The following is a 19,689-nucleotide window of genomic DNA, read 5'->3' as shown; positions in this document are numbered from 1 at the left end:
AAGGGACATATAAAGATCATGTAGTCCAGCACCCCTGCCATGAGCAGGGACATCTTCAACTAGATCAGGTTGCTCAAAGCCCTGTCCAACCCAATCATGAACACTTCCAGGGATGGGGCATCCATAACTTCTCTGCGCAGCCTGGTCCAGTGTCTCACCACCCTCATAGTGAAGAATTTCTTCTTATATCTAATCTAAATCTACACTCTTCTAGTTTAAAACTGTTACCCCTTGTCTTATCACTACAGGCCCTCGTAAAAAGCCTCTCTGCATCTTTTTTGTAAGCCCCATTTAAGTACTGAAAGGCCACAATAAGGTCTCCCCAGAGCCTTCTCTTCTCCAGACTGAACAACCCCAACTCTCCCAGCCTTTCTTCATAGGAGAGGTTTTCTCGCCCTCTCCTCATTTTCATGGGCCTCCTCTGGGCCCCCGTTAACAGGTCCATGCCTTTCTTCTACTGAGGACCCCAGAGCTGGATGCAGTATGCCAGGTAGGGTCCCACGAGAGCAGAGTAGAGGGGGAGAATCACCTCCCTTGCCCTGCTGGCCATGCTTCTTTTCATGCAGCCCTGGATATGGTTGCCTTTCTGGGCTGCAAGCACACATTGCCAGCTCATGTCCAGTTTTTCATCCCCCAGTACCCCCAAGTCCTTCTCTGCAAGGCTGATACTTCATAAAGATGGTTCCTAGGTTGTGAATCTGATATACTGAATTCCCTGTAGCAAACAAATTTTCATGTGCAGTCTTGAAGCATCTCTAACAATATGAATACTTGGTTTACTTCAGTCTTTGTATTGTTGATCTAAGTTACTTTCTTATCAACAAATTAGTCTACTGTTGATTCTAAATAACTGAAATTCCAGCACAAAGCATGTAAGTATGTTGTTCTAGTGAGAAACAAAACCCGTTCTGTGGACACAGTATGGAATTTTCTGTACTAAAATCACTCACTTCCCATAAGTAAGCTTTAAAAACAAAAACCAAAATACCTTTTCCTCTGTAATGCTGGTGCCTAGCATTTTGATTCTTGTTTTAGTTGCTAAAAATAAAATAAATTAAAAAAAAAAAATCTTACTTCGGTCTTCCTAGACCATGGATTGAAGCCACAGGTTTGATAGCTTGGAGTTTGCTTTGCCAGCTGCCTTATTGCTGTCAGAACTGTCTCTGAACCATGCAATGCAGTGTTTGATTTACATGTGTCCATTTAAGGGTATGCCAACACAGCACACTTCTGTCAAAACTGCATATGGCACTCTAGTTGAATTGTACGTCTAAATTTCCAGGCTTGAGTTAAAATTGTAGTGTTTATTTTACAAAATATTCTAATTTCTTCTGGCCATTAAAATTATAGCTTGGCCTTTGAGTTTAAATCATTGCAGAAGTGGGCTGGATTCTAGCTTGGTTTCCTTACGTAATATGTGTTAAGAGACTTTTGGAGGAGTCTCCTATCCAGCCACTGGAGCCCAGCCTGATCGGTCCTGGGACCCAGGGTGTCTGTCTGGGCTGAGGGCTGTGGATGGACAGACACACATGCGACACTGACGTGGCTGGTTACATGGACTGGCACTGACAATGTGCTGCCTTCAACAGTGCCCATAGTGTGGGACTTGCATAAACACAAGCACAGCCAGCCACATCCCCTCCTCCTCATGGGCTGGCAGAGACAGAAGGTTGTTAGTGCAGCCACACACATGACACTCTCTACGTTCACAAGCATATGCACAGTTACGAATCCCACAAGAACGAGCACAGCCCCTCTGCCCACCCGGCACCCTGATCCCAGGCCCCCTTACCTGCCCTGTGGGTCCCCTCTACTTGGCAGCTGGTCCAGCTTGGTGCTCACTAGCAAACACTCACACCCTCATCCCACAGGCACCCCATACTCACAGGTTCCCCCCAAATACCAGCACAGACCCTCCACCCACCTGACAACTCTGCGTGGACCCAGAGCCTCCTACTCACCAGCTGGTACAGCTTGGAGTTTGCTGCTGAGTTACACATGCGCACACCCGCTTTGGGGAAGGTACAGATGCTCAGCCCCTGTCAACAGAGAGAACCACACAGGCTGTGACTCATAGTCCTGCTCCAGTCACCTACACTGAGCCCTTCACCTCTGTAGCTGTTTTTTTCGGGACACACATTGTTCCTACCTGTTGTGGTTTAACCCCAGCCGGCAGTTAAGCACCATGCAGCTGCTCACTCACTTCTCCCCCACCCAGTGGGATGGGGGAGAGAATCAGAAAAAAAAGTAAAACTTGTGACTTGAGATAAGAACAGTTTAATAAAACAGAAAGGAAGAAACTAATGATGATAATAATAGCAATAATAAAACGATAATAATAATAATAAAAGGATTGGAATATAGAAGTGATGCACAATGCACTTGCTCACCACTCGCCAACCAATGCCCAGTTAGTCCCTGAATGGTGATCCTCCCAGCCCCTCTCCCCCCAGTTTATATACTGGGCATGATGTCCCATGGTATGGAATACCCCTTTGGCCAGTTGGGGTCAGCTGTCCTGGCTGTGTCTCCTCCCAACCTCTTGTGCCCCTCCAGCCTTCTTGCTGGCTGGGCATGAGAAGCTGAAGAATCCTTGACTTACTATAAACACTACTTAGCAACAACTGAAAACATCAGTGTGTTACCAACATTCTTCTTGTACTGAACCCAAAACAGCACCGTACCAGCTACTGGGAAGACAATTAACTCTATCCCAGCTGAAACCAGGACACCAGCCCAGTGGCTGGTGGCCAAGACCCCTCCCTGACCCAGTTGCTGGCACTAAGACCCCACTCACTTTGGGAGCTGACACCACAGATCTGGTGCACCCACACCACTGGTCCGACTCCAGTGCTGGCACCAAATCCATCATGCCAGTCCCCCCAGTAGCACTTAGTCCTTGTAGCATTTGCAGCATCCGTGCACGTGGGATAGAGACTGGAATTACGCAGGGAGAGAGTTAAGAAAGGATTTAGTAAAAGGATAGGACGGACTGCAGTGATCAGCTGCTGGGCTCAATCAGACCAATGTACTGCTGACTGACATCAGCCTACATGGAACTGTCCCCTTTTCCATCTCTTTCCATCTGCCCCTCCCTCTTGTTTCTGCCCGAGTCCTGTCTCTTGCACATTCCCTTAGCAGCTGGCACAGTCCCACTGACCCCTCCTGCACCTTCAGGTTTGCATCCTTACCAGTTGAAAAGTCCCTGCCTGCAGTTTCTTGATAGCCCATCAATTACTGTGATTGACTGAGTTTGTTTCTGGTTATTGTTTTCCTTGGTCAAGTTTTATGTCAAGTGTCTCCCTGCTTTTCCTTATCATCACAATTTGGTAAGGTGCTTAGCTAGATAATCTTACTGAAAGATGAGAATTTTCACACTCCCCATATCCTTACCAATTAGTGCAACTGACCAGATTTGTTCCCATCACAACCTCCCTTAGCAGTGTCAGTCAGGTTTGACTTAGTAGGTTCTTGTTTGTAGCTTCTTTGACCAGATACCCTCAAAGGAGCAGACACTGTGCTTACATGTAGCCTTACGGTATGGAATAGCAACTGCAGGAACTTGCCTTCATGAAGAGGAAGTTGTAACAGGAGTGTCCAGCTAATACAAGTATTGTATATCTTGGTATCAACTCAAGAGTATTTTCTTTGAAATAAAGGAAAGCTGTGGAATTAGTGGCTTATTGCTCACATGCGGTTACTTTGGCTGTGTCTGTGGGATGGAAGTTTTCCTGTTTGCACTTGCTTGTTAGACTTTCATGATCTATGGAGTCCTGAGATGTGTAGTATGTATTAAGAAAAAAACAGAAATAGTACTGGGTAATTTTCATCTCTATGGATATGAAACAAGGAAGGATGTATGGACAAGGAAAGAGAATGTTTTAAGAATGCAAGTAGTCTGTTACCATATTACAGTTGATATTGATAACATGGGTTTTGATGGACTGTCAGGAAGTAACACTGTATTAAGTACTAATAATTCTTGTATACTGAGACTGGATAATAGAACAGTCATTCTGTGGGGGAAAGTTAGACAGCAATTGGCATATAGACTGAAAGTGTTCAGGCAGGACCTAAGTGCTTTCTAGGAGCAGGAAGGTTTTTTATTAATTACAGAGTGAATTCCCATCATGAGGACTGCAAAAACAGAAATGGCATTTTATATGGCAGTTTGGTGTTTTCCTATGGTGATGTTAGATAATATGAAGAGAGTGTTTCAATGCATAGTATATCACTAGAATTGTAGGAATTTGAAAGACTTGTTCAACTTCAAAATAGAAAAACATTCTGCATCTGTATTATACCATGAATGGACAATACTGTAGGGTTAATGTTTGTGGTGAAATGTGTATAGCCAGGAGAGGATGTTAGCCAGGAAGCTATAAGACATTCTTCATGCATTGGGTTTTTAAATGACAGTGACTCATCATGGAAAGTTAGCAAATAGAATCTCTTTAAAATACTGCACTTGAACATTGGATAGTTCTACTTGAAATATCTGAACAATTTTTATTTTTATATAAATACTAAAGTAATCTGCTCAGTCATATGGACCAGTGGTGTGGAAAATCAATCTAAACCAAAAAGCTGATCTTAATTGCTGGTATTATGCGTATTCATTAAAGTAGCTATGGACGTTGTCCTTTTTGCAGCATAAGTATAACCTTATGGGGTTTGTTGGGTCTTTTTTGAAAAAGTTGGAAATCTTGAAGTCAAGTTTAAGGTTGGAATGAAGCTTTGTGAATGTTTAGACTCATATCTGTGAAGAGGCATGGTAGAAGTGCTGCTGTTTTTATGAAGAGCACCATTTGAATGGACTTGAATCTGGTATGGTTAAACATCCTTTCTGTGTGATCCAGTAGTATATAAATATCTATGTATTTGTGGTGCATATTCTTTTGACTCACAATTATGGTAATAGCAAATTTCCTGTGTTTCTGGGTAGACTGAAGGTTAGTCTTAGCTGAATCCTTTAGTTTGAAATGAAATTGATTTTGTTCAGTGTAATTGTTAATTAAAATAGAAGTAATTTTTTTTTTTTTCTTCCCTAGGTATGTGTTCTTCCTGGATCCATGCAACATTGATCTAGTACACCAGAGGATCAAGTCACTTGCTTTGTGTGTATCAGCTTGCCCAAGGAAAGAACTAAAAACTCTGGCTGATATTCAGAAATTTGCAGAAACTAATGGTATGCAAAAAACTATGTTATGAATCACATCATAGAATCATGGTATGGTTTGGGTTGGAAGGGACGTTAAAGGTCATCTAGTTCCAACCCCCCTGTTGTGGGCAGGGACACTTTCCACTAGACCAGGTTGCTCAGAGCCCCATCCAGCCTGGCCTTGAACACTTCCAGGGATGGGGCATCCACAACCTTGCTGGGCAACCTGTGTCAGTGCCTCACCACACCCATGTCTGGTTTTGTTCATGTAGCAGGTATTTTCATAGGATTAAAAAAAGACTTGGGCATTAGCGAACTAAAAATTAAATACGTATTAAGAAATACCAATAGAAATAATGTGATATTTATATTAAGCTAAAACTTTACTAAATCTTACAGTATTAATCTGCTTCTGTTCTGTCATGTCTTGGACAGTTTTGAAAGCTCATTGTTAAAACAGGACTACAAAGTGTAACAAGAATTTGAGGGAATGTCTGACTATAGGGTATGTTCTCAACTCCTGTGGAAATGTTCTGACACTGCTGCTCAACAGTAATGCTTTGAAATATCCTCATGTGTATGGGATTAGTGAAAGCAATGCTGCTATTAGATGGCACTTGCTGCACAGAATATGGCTGTGGATGTGAAAATATTCCTGCTTTCCTTCGGTGCTACAGTGGAGTTCCTGTTTTTTTTTTTTCTTACACTTTTTTAAAGAAGTGTGAAGGAAACTAACTGTATTAACAAATTGTACCCCATCTCCCCTAAGAGCAGTACTTTTTCTCTGTAGTAATAATACTGATATTACTAGCTCAGTTCATATTTTAACACTGTATGGAATAAAACACATGAGAGGTAACCAACTTTTGGACCTTCCAAACGAAAGTAAAGATAAAAACTTAATTTGAGGAAATTTCAGGGGATTTCAGCTATTCAAGTGGGAGCGTTTTGTCCTAAACTTTCCTACTTCATCTTTTAAAATGCTGCAGTAAGATTTTGTGAGATATTTGGCTAATGATGAGTCAGTCTGGGCGACCAAGTTCAAAGCAGTGAAACTGATGTTTTTTCATAGAAGGAAATGCAATTTTGATTTCTCTTCTGGTACAGGTTATGTGAGTACTTCTTGTTTGAAAGCAGAGCAAGCTGAAGTGCCCCTAGGACACTGTTAAGTGCCCTTGGGTCTCACACTGCGTTGTGCCCACACTCTTGGGTGTCTGACAGCCTGAATCAGGGAGCTGAACTATCATGTGACATTACGGCATGCGTGGAGCTGCATAGATGGCTGTGCCAGCACAGTGCAGCAGGTGGTCTGAGAACAGGAACTTCCTCATGTGATCTGTGCACTGTTGTCAAATACAAGCCCACAGTGAAATTAGCCAATATATATTTACAGTTTTACTCTTTACCCCTTATCTGACCATGCTGTGTTTTTCTTAACTAATGCAGACCAGTTATTTGTTGATGTGAAGTCAAGGTCATTAGTAGTGGAGTACCTCTTGAAATAATGAAATGCAGCCGTGCCTTTTTTTACCACAAATACTGTTTCTATGTTTGTAAGTCAAGTCTCTTATTAATTGTGCCTGAAATATGTTCAGTATAACCATCTTTTAAAGTAAACCAAAACCCACTCTTCCTAAAACATGCTATGCCTTGTCCTCATGATTCTCCATTCTAACTGTATCTCCCTTAGTGTTTTAGATTTTAAAACCTAAAGATAAAAGATTTTTTTTTAATTAATATCACAGCCAGTTGTTCCAGTTTACAGAAACTTGGTCAAAAGCATGAAACCTGGTGCTACAGCAGAACAGAATCATCAATGAGTTCAATTCCTAATTTTCATTATATGATATTGGGCTTATCAAAAACAGGTATTAAACTAAACTGAGCTTTCCTTTTGTAGATGAACCCTGTGCAAGACTGGGATCACACAGTTCAGAGAAATATTGTCATCCTCATGGTTATGTTTCTGCTTAAATGTTCACCAACCTGTGCAGGTTCCAGTAAGTGATGGTTTGCAGCAAATGAACAGCTTAAGTATTGATCACCTTAAATGTTGCATATTATAGGAAAAGTTCAATCACCATGCAAGAACAGTGAATTAGTACCCAAACTATAGTACTCAGTAAACAGAACCATTTTTCTGAGAGCCACTTTGTAACTATGATAGTGGGTTTAAATTAATTAATACTAGGATTATGTTTGGCAGTCTGTTCCAAGTGACCATAGACTCCACTGTAAGAAGGATAATAAGGAAACCTGAGGACTTTGAACATGACTGCACAGAGCTTAATTGCAATTTCTATGTTTGTGATGATACCTAGTTAGAATTTAGAGTTCAGCTGTCAAGTTCTGAAGAAGGAGGGCAAGACATACGTGTTTGGTTTCTTGTGATAACCACTGCTGAATTTTCCCAGGCTTGCAACTTCTAACACTCAACAAGAAAACCACCTTAATGTTTTAAATATATGGGTCGAGAATGCAGTAAACTCTTAATTTTGCTCGGCTGAGCCTTTCTGAAAGCTTTAACTCCTCCTGCAACCTGAAAATAGCACTTGTGCTGGAGATAGGCTCTATGTATGTTGCTGCATGTGCATTTGAAGAGTTAGCCATTTTCACCTGTCTCACATGCCATCCCTGAAATCACCTTACTTGTCCATGCACCTTGGAATTCTTTCATAAATTACTGTTTAAGAACCCTTCCATCCCAAAGAAATCCTCATGTCAAGAGGTGGTTTGGTAAGTTCATATAGAGGAGTTTTTATCTAAACATCTTTATCAAAAGATGTAACATAGTAAAACATACTACAACATCCTTCTATTGATTAATGATTTTATAAATAACAGGTATGATCTTCCAGCTAGCTTAGAATTTATGGTATCTTTCCCAAAGTGGGACAGGCACTTGATTGCCTGTACACAACATGGCAGAACTGCTAACCCCTAAGTTTTAGAGCCGTTACGGCAGAGCTCCTATTGTACGGTACAGCTTGTATTTTTCTATAAGCAAGATTATAAATACGCATTTAGGGCATGGAAAATGCTTGCTTGAGGCATGAAGATAATTTCATGACAAAGCAGCCTTTTGGCTTCCTGAGTCAGTAGGGATGCACTTGCTATTCTGCTGTAATTTGGGAAAAGGAGCTGACTTGATGAATAACGCTGCACCACTTCAGGACAGTGACTTCACTCCCAACCCTTACCCCACTTGATCTCCCACAGTCTGGTCCTGCATTTTCAGTACCTTCCCATCTAAGGAGAGAAGAACATCCCTTGCAAAGCCTGTCTGATTTTAGGAAGACAAGAAAGCATGCGCCTTTAATCTGTTCAGAATAATTGACACCCAGAACACTGGGAACCAGTTGGGACCTTTCACAAGAGGAGTAAAAAGGGAAGGAAAAAGCTGGGCAGTTGACCACTCAGATCTTCAGCCTGTGCCAAGATGCAAGTTGTAAAATACAGGAATGTTCTGGAGCAACTCCTGTAGGTCATGGAGAAAGCTGCAGTGTTGGCTGAGGACATGTTCTAATGCTGTTCTCACACAGCCATGATGATACTTGAGTTTATAGAGCTATGGACTGAAGACAACTGAGAATGCAGTATATTGTGAACTGACTGCTTCTGGGCTCACCAGGATTTTCTCACCCAGCAGAACACCTCAGGCAGGGAGTACTTGAGATTCAATGTTGCTGTTGGTCTTGACACTTAAAAAACGATGTATTTTGAGTAATGTGACTGAAAGCTTTTTTTTCCAGAAAGCTGATTGATGCTTCAAAACATAATGTCCATGAAATACTACAGTGCTGTTTTCAAGGACTTGCCAAAGCATTTTGAAATATCCTTGAAGCTATAATTCATATATGATTGTGCCAAATGAATAATGGAAATGTCATTATTAAAAAGAAACACTAAACAGATGGCCATAATTTCTGTCATGTTTAATTCAGTGATAACTATATTGGCTGGTCATTGTGGGAACTAATATTCCTATCTGTTGTGTAAATGACTGGATGCAGATTTAGGAAACTAAAATGAAATTTCTATTTTACAACGTGTTGGCAGTCATCTCAGATTCTTCTGCCTGGAAAAGAGAATACTATCAGGAAAAGTAAGATCATTAAAAGCAGAAATAGCTTAGAGGTTAAAACATAGGTTAAAAGTATTATTCCTTGATCTCATGACCTGAGTAATATGAAACTAGAGATCAAAAATGAAATTACTAGGCATCAAAGAGCCAGATTTTTTACACACAAGTTATCGTTAATTTACAAAACTTATTGCCATGAAGATATTGTAGATACCAAAAGATAAACTGTTAGAATAATAGTGTTTGGATATTTAATAGGTGGTTAGCACTCAAGGATATCCTTGAGCTATAATTGGGGGAGAACTAAAGATGCAGTACAGGAAACATCTGCTATGGGACTAGATGGATTTTTAATTTGATTTCAGAACAGCTGATTTTATTTAGCACTGGAAGAAATATGAGTGGAGGAATGGGTAAATTAATACTTGTTTTCAACTTTTTGTACTGTTCATAAGAATGGGGGATAAAGAAGGGATAGTCTGGGCTTTTTAATTACAACTCAAAATACATGTATATGAATTCTGACTTGGGTTTGGTTTTTTTATGTACAGTTAGTTGTAACGGCAACTGTGCCTCACTGTCTCAGTAGTTCTTTTTGTAGTTTTCAATTCTGGAGACGTCTAAAGATCTTAGTAGTGAGGTTTTGTGTTGGATTTTTCTTGGAACATTCTTGCAGGCACTGGAGAATACTTACTTTTACTTCAGTCCCACATTTATTTATAAAAGCAAGCTGCAATTTCTCCTGCCCTCTGATGCTCACTCTTTTATGGTATGTCTCTCTGCAACAACTAGAAGTTTAGATATATACAATCATTACTTTCCTTCCTTTAAAACACACACCATGCTTCTGGAAGTCACCAGTGGATATATCTAGAGAATGAAGCTTGCTTTCTTCACTGAGAACAAATCTGTCATTAATCTGAGAAATCTTGACTGCAGAGTGGTGTTTCCTATGCCTTGTTGCTCATCTCAAGGCATCACTATTTTTCTAGGCTCTACTAGGGCCCAGAAATTAGGTTTAGGTGTTAAGGTTCAGCTGTATTCTTGGTCGGCCTTCTGCCTCTATTCCTGCACCATTTGTAAAAGGCATAGCTACAATGTTTAGGTATGTTTGTGCAGTCCTCTGATGCTTCCACATTAACTGCTGGTTCAGGCCGCACACAAATCAATGGCTAAGAAGTGGAGTTCTTGTTTTCTTACTCGTTTCCAGCTCTGACGCTAATCTCTGCACAGTTGAATGCTACTTCATTCCTAAATGAAGCATCAAATGTGAACTTGGTCTGCTTCTGGAATGTTTTTGTTGTTCTAAAAACCGGTAGGCAAATAGGAAATTTATACAAGCCTAAATTGTATGTATTCTTAGTGCTTGTGTTCTAATTACTTCCTAATAGTTGTAGACCAGGTATAATTACAGTTGTCAGACCTAACAGACAAAGGATGAAGAAAGTCTGGTCAGCATTAGTGTATTTCCTTTCATGATGGCCTGAACTTTTTTCCACTTGGCAGGAGTTCGTGAAGAGATGGTCTTGTTACTACTCCCCATAGGCACGCTTTTTCTGAGGTCATGCAGCATTGTTCTCTGTTACTGGCAGAAGTCAGCAATGGATAGTAATTTACTACTGGAAGTAGTGCTTGGCATCTTACCTGTTCTGTGGGTTTTGGCTGTGGAATTTACAGCAGAGTTCCCTACAGATACATAAGCCAGTGTCTTAAGCTTCCACTTTTCTATGCCATGTTGCTAGTCCATAATATGCTAAGATATTATGCAGTTATTGGTAGTATACCAAGTTGTCTTATTGCGTGAAGCTTTGGACTGGTAATGTGGTTCACATTAACAGTTTAGAGCTGATAGAGTTTGACAGATAGATTTGAGGCAAGCTCTGGAGTGAGAAAAGTAGAAAAGTGTTAAGAATTTCATCCTTGTGAGAGTCTGTGAGCCTTGTCCTTCCTGAATACCAGTGAACTCCACCTCTGTCAATATCCAGTTGTTAATACCTCTAGCTTGTATTGCGTGGGTTGGTCAAGCATAATCATCTGTGAGTCATATATTCACAATGTTAGCTATGTTTTAATTGGTGACACTTACTCATAAAACACCGAGAACCCACAGTTGTACTTTCAACACAACAAAGTACAATAACAGTCTCACTCCTGCTAACATTTCTGCACATTTCTGTATCTGTGGTTACCTGGAGTTTGATTCCTGTGTTAGAGGACTTATGTTACTGATGGACTCATAGGATGTTGCTTGGGAAGGAGAGAGAATGCTTAAAATGGAATAAGATGTTGAGTTTTTTAACAATAATCTCTGCTTCATCATAGGGTGTTTTAGAAGTCATTTCGGTCACGTATGTGCGCAATAGATGCATATTGTCAGTCAGACTCAGAACAGTGAGACCATACATGGAAGACCATATAAATTACCTTGTCACAACTGGTTTCTAGTCTCTCAGGCTGTGCTTTGCCACGTGCCTGTGAAAAGGGGTATGTGGAGCTGCTTGGAGCCACGCCTAACATAAGTAGAACATACTCCTAAGCCCTTAAGGTGACTGTTCTGTTTCTGGTATTGAAGCTATCCCAGGTATCTCTTCATAGTTCCATATTTTTCTGCTTAAATCCTTGACTCTGAATATGATTCCATGTTTTAAGATATGAAAGTCCTTGTTTTAGTTCCTGCTAACAGTGTTGATAGATGGATAGGCACTGCTGAGCAGCTCAGAATGGGATCCACCCTGGCGTGCTTTCCACCACTATCATTCAGGCAGTCACTGGTTTCCTCTGTGGGCTGGTCCTCTGAGTGGATGACTTAGGAAGTCTTACCATTTCTGAAGCTGTAAACTTTGATATTGATAGTGATGATGATGTAGCAGGGGTTTTGTGTGGTTTTTTACAACACAGCAAATGCAGGAAGGAAAGCTGTACTGAAGCTGTGGTCTCTAAAAGTAGTTTTATCTAACCACCTTGGGTTAGTATGGAACTTCCTATTTACTGTACTGCTGTGGAAGGCAGGGGGTTATGTATTGTTCTGTGTGCTGTGTCCTCTAAGCACACAAGACCCTTAATAATTTGCCTTCTCACTTGGAAAGAATCTTTGAAGTAAGAGTTTGGTCCCCTGTCTTTGTCCTGGCTTTCTACAGCATCCTTACATAATTTGTGCTAAATGTGGCTGGTTTTAGAAATGCCAGCGATAATGGCTGTTCAGCTCCTTACTAATCCAAGCCTAGCCAAAACAGAAAGAAGGCTTGTAAAGGAAATGGTGGCTGTCACTCCTATGGCTAGATAAAGGTTGAAAGGAAGTTTGTCTTTTGAGATTCTTTGCTCCATAGTACCAAAATATTCCAATGGCTGGAGCAACTCTATTCATGGAAAGAAACCATGGAACAGAAGCTGTGCTGTGTCTCCAGGATACCACTTTGTAGGTGAAAGCACCAAATTATAGCACTGTGGGACCAGTAAACTCTGTGTGCTCATCAGCAGCCTGGCATCTGTTGCTCTGCATAGTTTAGAAGTATTTTTCTTTGAGGTTACAACATGTTGGAATCTCAAATCCAATCCCTGTAGGACAGTTTGATGTTGTTTGCCTAATGATTTCTCCAGAAGAAATATGTGCATTGCTGTAGGAAGCAAAGGATGTATTACTTTAATAATTTCTTAGTTTGTTCTCTGTATTCTACCCATAATGTTGTTGAAACATTTACGAGTTACAATAATTTAGGAATAATAATAGTGTCTTTGGTAAAATAATTATCTCAGCAAGGTAGATGATTCAATTCTGTAAACTATTGCAGGCCTTGCAAACTCAAACAGCAATAGTAAGACTGGCTGTGCTAAGACAGTCTCTGCTAACACAGGGTAACTACTATGGGGTGGAAGGTTTGGCAAAGCAGTCCATTCTTCCCACTCTCACCTTACAAAATTAAAACTTTTATTTATTGATGTACAGGATGTTTTGTTGAGAAATCAGTTTAAATTTGATGTAAAGTGATACATTATTCAAGCACATGTTGGGGTTGTAAAACTCTCCTACACAGTATTAGAGAAGTTGGAAGGTTTTCAAAATATAAAGAAATAAATACTTGTGGGAATAGTAAAAATTTATTCTGCCTAATTATGTAGGACAAAAGGACAAATAAATATCATGGGGATTATTTCAGCTATTGGACTGGTAGTTTCTTTAGATGCAGGGTGGTTAATGTCCCTTGTCTGACAAGCTCCATGAAAATATTTCTGTGCTTGGCTGGGGTTCTAAAGAAGCATACTATGTGAGGTAAACAGCTGAAGGGAAGAGTTCCAAAGGAGCCCCAAGAGCAGTTCCCAGGCAAGAGTTGACAGTGGCAGCCAGAGTCATCCACTGCTCCATTGCATGACAAGAGGGAACACAACGTTGGGTTCCAGAGGGACCTGGCAAGGTGTGTCCAGTTTCCTCCACAGCCAGGGGTTTGTTGGGTTACCCTAGTCTACAAGGCCTACTTGAATGACTTGTGACCTGTATGCAGATCAGAATCTGGCATTTGGTTTTGCTTGGCTTACATCTGTGATCCAAGCAGAAGGTTTTCAGATACAGATTTGTGCAAGGAACCTTGAACCTCCTTCCCTGGCCGTAGCAAATCCTACCCTTTTTCTCTTCTTCCTGAACTGCTAGAAGTCACAAGGAGGCATGGTTATCCACAGATCAGCTGTATCCCTTACGCCTATTTAGGTGTGGGGGCCTCTGCATAAGATATTTAACTGTAGTTCAACACTGATAGTGTTGAATGGCAGAATGACCAAGCTGGCAGTGCACATTCTGTATCACGAATCTGTATACAATTGTCCACATACACACCCCCCCTTCTTCCTGTGGAACTTCTTGTTTGTGTCATAAAATCATAGAACAGGATCATAGAATCATTTAGGTTGGAAAGGACCCTTAATATCATCAAGTCCAACAGTAAAAACTGCCAAGTCCACCACTAAACCATGTCCCTAAGCACCACATCTACATGCCTTTTAAATACCTCCAGGGATGGTGACTCAACCACTGCCCTGGGTAGCCTGTTCCAGTGCTTGACAACCCTTTTGGTGACGAAATTTTCCCTAATATCCAATCTAAACCTCCCCTGGCACAACTTGAAGCCGTTTACTCTTGTCCTATTGCTTGTTACTTGGGAAAGGAAACTGACACCAGCCTCGCTACAACCTCCTTTCAGTTAGTTGTAGAGGTCGATAAGGTCTCCCCTGAACCTCCTTTTTCTCCAGGCTAAACAACCGCAGTTCCTTCAGCTGCTCCTCATAAGACTTGTGCTCTAGACCCTTCACCAGCTTTGTTGCCTTTCTTCAGACGTGCTTCAGCATCTCACTGTCTTTCTTGTAGTGAGGGGCCCCAAACTGAACACAGTATTTGAGGTGCAGCCTCGTCAGTGCTGAGTACAGGGGGACGATCACTTCCCTGCTCCTGCTGGCCACACAATTTCTGATACAAGCCAGGATGCTATTGGCCTTCTTGGCCACCTGGGCACACTGCTGGCTCATATTCAGCCAGCTGTCGACCATCTTTATAGCTTAGCTTTTGGCCTATATTCAAAGCAATGCAAAATAAATGTAAATATCTGCAATCTTCTTTTTTCCTTCTGTTTTTAAGATAAACATGTGACTCTCTCAACTGCTTCCCCTCCATCAAATTCTAGAATTGTTTGTAAATGCACTTGATCCAGATGTTTTCATATCTACAAGAACAGAATAAAAAATTTTGCAGCAGTATAGAGCCTTTTGTCCAAAAAGAATAATAATTACTTTTTAGATACTATGTTTACAGCTACAATATAATGAAGGTAGTTTTATCTGATGTCTGTTTATCTGACACCATATTTTCCACATAAGCAAGTAGAGTCCTAAGGATTCATATAAAGAGTAGAATTGAAAATAGAGTTCAGATGTTTTACCTGAAACCTTCTCTTTGTGGGAAATCTAACTTTCTTCAGTAGTGTATTTGGTGTTTTGGACCTGCCCCCCAAAAACTAATTCGTAGAAGTGGTATTTAAGTAGTGTTCCAGATACTGCATGGGATAGCCTGCTCAGCTGCTGTCTTCTGTTTCAGTCTGTAAACAGATGATGTCTCTTCATAGAGGTAGCAATGTGGTAATGGTAAACAAGATTTCTGCAAATGATATTCTACAGTTTCTACAAATAATACTTCTGTTTGGTGTCACACAAGCCAAGATGAGGCTGTTGGTGAAAAGTCTTGTTTTAATTTGGGTAAAAGTGTGTATGTATTATCCAGATCCAGTTTGTACAACTCTCTGCTACAGAGTATTTCTGGAGAGGAGATTTTCATAATCGAAAGAATTGAATATTTATAGGGATGATCAAGATGTCCTGAGTTTATTATGTAGGAAACAAGGACACTAAAGGCTATGTATCCAGAGCCCTTGCACTGGGGAGTAAGCAATCTTGGGTAGAAACTCATCTTTGGATAGGCAGCTTGTACCGCTGGAGGCTTTCTTACCTCTTTGTCCAGTTTCTGAGAGACCGCTGCTCCAGTCTGATTTGGCAGTTGCTATATTCCTAGAAGCATTGGCTCAGATGTTCAATATCTTGATTATAGACAAATGGAAAGAGATCTGTCTCAGTAATGTACTTCCATTAGGCAAGTGTCAGGTACTAAGGAATCCTTAAATTATGTTTGAATTTTCTTGTAGGCAACTTGATCTTTATTGTGCTGTAGCAATTTGTTTATGGAGAGAGTTCAGCTTCGTTAAAAGTTTTGGACATCTAATGGAGAGCTTGTGTTGGTTTTGAGCCAAGTTTCTAACTTCAGCAGTTTGGTTCCTTTGTTTGTCTCCCTGGAGCTTATAGACTGTATTGTTGAATATTGAAAAAATGGTTGTATTTTGAAAAAAAACAAACAGCAAAATGAAAAAACACTTGAATGTTTTCTTTCCATAATGAATGTTGTCTTATACAATATTCATGCACTAAAAGTGATCAAGAAAAAGCTTGGTGGAGTAGCAGGGGAGGACTTCCAAGTGCTTTGTGTGTCGTCTTTTACACTGCATTGTGAATTAGCCTTTTCCACCTGAACACACAAATGTTGGAAGACCCAAAAGTAGATGGAGAGTGTCATTCTGTTACACTGAAGCCTGTATTGGGCTTGATCCACTGTTCCATTACAGGAGGAACTGTAGCATAACTTTGTGGTAATAACATGAGGAGCTGCAGAATCAGGACCTACCTCAGTTTTAATACTGTTTGCAAAGAATGGGAATATTTGATTTTTATTTTTTTCCCCATCAATCTTTTTTTTTTTTTCCCTCAACAGGATCCACTCTGTGTAGCTATGAACTACAGCCATCGGAGTACACTACAGACCCAAGGGCCGCCAAGTTATGTCCTAAATATCCTGTTCCAGAGAGGTAATACTAACATCTTGTCTGATTGGGGGTGGAGGGAGCAGAGATTTGGTTTGCTTGTGACAGTTCTTCGGAAAATATGCAGCACAGATTTATTCTGTTTTACAGGTGGATGTTTTAGTGTATTATTGCCACATGTTTTTAAAAGATTATGAGAGCAGCTCTTAAAGAAAAACCCAGACTATCATGCATGTGTTACTGAGAGTATAGAGCAGGTACCTTCAAGTTCTCTTCTATCTCATGTAACTGACACTGTGCTGAGTATCAGCTGTTTTACTGCCTTTCACCCTATAGCCAGCTGCCTGTCAGCAGTGCAGATCAGAGACAATTATGGAGCACTTTGGATCTTTGGGAGGAAAAAGGATCTATTGACACACAGCGCTCTGCAGTGTTCACTTCTTATAACTTATATCAGCCAGTTAGATTTGGCAAATTGCTTCATTTTTTATTCTTTTGGTCTCTGAATGACTAATATGAGGATGGTCAAGTACCAAAAAGAGGGCTGTATATTATAAACAGATCAATTTAAGTTTTATTGTTTAAAGTATTATATTAGACTGCTTTTTGTGAAGTAGGGTAGAAAAGTTCGTAGCTCCAGAAACTCTGCTAGCTGTGCTGGCTGGAGCTGTGGAGATGAGCATTGCTGAGAAAAGTGATCTGTTTGCTCTTCTGCACACCCTTCTGTCAGTAATTCCACTCACTCAGGAAGAATCGTGTTTTCTCAAAATTTAGCTTCTCAAACATATTCAGTAGTAGGTTGTAACTGCAGAGTCTTTTCCTATGCACAGTTTTTTGTTATGGTTTTATTAAATGTTATAATTGTGTCAGTTCTAAAAACTCTGATTTTAAGTCTCTCTTGTCTGCATGGTAGCTTCTCCAGTGAATAATTTTTTTATATTGTAGTGACAATAAGTAGCAGCTGGAATATTAACTTTTTTTTTTTTACTTTTCCCCACAGCAGATTAATATTCCATGCAGCTAACCAGCTGTTATAGCTGTAATACAAAAACAAATGAAAACTTCAGTGCCAGCTTGCATACTGAAAAGGCTTGTCAATCTTCATTTTTGCCAGAATTATATTGACTTTTCTCACTGTGTGTTCCTATGTCATTCAGTCTGAATGAATATAGCTTAATAAGAAGACAGAAGAACAGTGTGTCAGAGTTCTAATGACACTATGTAAATTCCTCACAAAAACTACCTCAGGAGTTATTTTTGAAAAGCTATTGTGTAGGTGGAGCATTTTGCCTTTTTTATTTGGTATGAATAAAATGTACAATATGTTTCAATATTTTTGAGGTTGAAAAGTCTGAACTTAATGCTCTAAGGCGAAAAAGGCCAATATTGCATCTGTAAACCACTCTGTTTTTCAGATTTTTATAGTTAAATTATTTGAGTAAATTAGTGTAATTTGGAGGGGAAATAGAATCCTGTGGAGACAAACAATTGAAAACTCAACACCCTGTAGGCTGAGGCATTCAGGGAGAACTTATCTAACACTCCTCAGATTTGATGTCAGAGGTATGAACCATCATCTGATTCCCATTAGGTCCCTGGGATGAAGGTAGCGTATGCTGTGAGGACTGTCCCTTGATGTTGTCTGTTTGATGACCAGGCTTCTTCATGCCCTTCAGTTGAGGCTCCACCTCTCAAGGGACTCTGGTCCTTCAGGTTCAAGGCATTATGTCCAACTTTGACACAGCAGTGCCGTCTAGCAATGCAGCCAGCAATACATGTGTCTTCCAGAAGTCGTGCCCAGCCTATCTCAGCCTCAGTAGAGCATGACTTCACTGTTTAGAGGACCCTAGAGGAAAACCTATCCAGCTTATCCCTGCAGCATTTATCTATCAACCAGCTGTGCTGAGCTGTGCCAAGGGGCTGCCCTGTAGATGTTATAAAGAGCAGCTAGCAGTGGCATTCCAACCAGGCTTCCCACACAGAAGTTGCTGTATATGTCCGGGTGTAGTAGTGAGAGGAAGAAGCTCTCCTCTGAAATCTAGTACTCGAACAATCAGATGGGTCTCTTAACTTCATTTGAATGTTGCTTTAAAAATACAATTTTTAACACCATCATCTGCTGGCTTGAACTCCACTTGCTCTTGTTCATGATTAAGCATCATGTTGTTATTCTCAGAAACTTGTAATTCCATTTCAGTATGTAATATACCAAGTTATAATCAAGAGGCCATATAAAATAGCACAGGTCACGCAGAATAGATCTATTATTGTGTTTTTTATTAACTGAGACACCTTACCTCACTTATTCAGTCAGAACCACTGAAGCAGCGCAGATCTGAAAAGGTGGATTCTCAGGAGTCCCATTTACTCAAGAAAGCCTGTAGGAACCACCAAGCTCATTTTTTTATTAATTACAACAGTTAGAACTTAATTATTGCACACAATAATAGGTAATTTAAAATGTGTAGTGAGATTCTTATGGCTTAAGGGATGTTAGATGAGTAATATAAACTCTGGTAGGCAAAAAGCAATTTTTCCTCTGTTGGGATGTATTTTGGAACAGTATTTTAATCCCATTAGTTCCCCTTTTCAAAATGGATATTTTCATATTTGGATGCAGGAATGACAGTCCTTTGCCTACTCCCAGCTCAAAATTTGAGCTTTGTTACTGATATTGGCAAGTTCTAAATGCTCTAGGCTTTTTGCAAAGTTGGAGCAATTAACAATTAAATAAACCTCCCAAATTTCAGTCTTTTCCAGTATTACTGCATATAATGAACTGCAGTATGCTACATATTCCAAAATAGGCTATGTTGTAAGAGGCTGAGAGGATACATGGGCTGCCTTTTAAATAGGACAGCCATCATTATGGGTTTAATTTGGTTTTTAACAACTGTGACTAATTCACAATTACTTTGCTATGCTTAACTGCTGTCTTCATCAGTACCCAAAAGTAGACCATCCACACGAGTATCTCCAAATGCATTACCTACTCAGCACAGTAAGTTTAAAACCATATAATTTACAATTGTCAGTCACTTCAAACAAAAGCTTAGGATCTACTAATTACCTAGGTATGTCAGGTGATCATAATCCTG

General features: G+C 40.2%; 1 protein-coding gene and 1 long non-coding RNA gene across 6 annotated transcripts in view; both read left to right on the top strand.

Moving 5' to 3' along the window:
* Positions 1 to 19,689, top strand: part of SLC44A1 (solute carrier family 44 member 1) — a 70,963-nt gene that overhangs the window by 25,795 nt on the left and 25,479 nt on the right. For all 5 annotated transcript variants that reach the window (XM_069776705.1, XM_069776706.1, XM_069776703.1 and 2 more), the window contains exons 4-5: positions 5,052 to 5,188; positions 16,543 to 16,636. In XM_069776705.1, coding sequence (XP_069632806.1) covers positions 5,052 to 5,188; positions 16,543 to 16,636 — 231 coding nt within the window. The remainder of the gene's footprint in view (positions 1 to 5,051; positions 5,189 to 16,542; positions 16,637 to 19,689) is intronic.
* Positions 5,196 to 9,084, top strand: LOC138683838 (uncharacterized). The gene is made up of 2 exons (XR_011323293.1): positions 5,196 to 7,161; positions 8,381 to 9,084. It is a non-coding gene; the product is annotated as an uncharacterized lncRNA (long non-coding RNA).

Source organism: Haliaeetus albicilla, chromosome Z, assembly GCF_947461875.1.
Source record: "Haliaeetus albicilla chromosome Z, bHalAlb1.1, whole genome shotgun sequence".
Taxonomy (NCBI): domain Eukaryota; kingdom Metazoa; phylum Chordata; class Aves; order Accipitriformes; family Accipitridae; genus Haliaeetus; species Haliaeetus albicilla.
The sequence above is the reverse complement of the archived record's forward strand: the minus strand, read 5'-3'. Positions and strand labels throughout refer to the sequence as shown.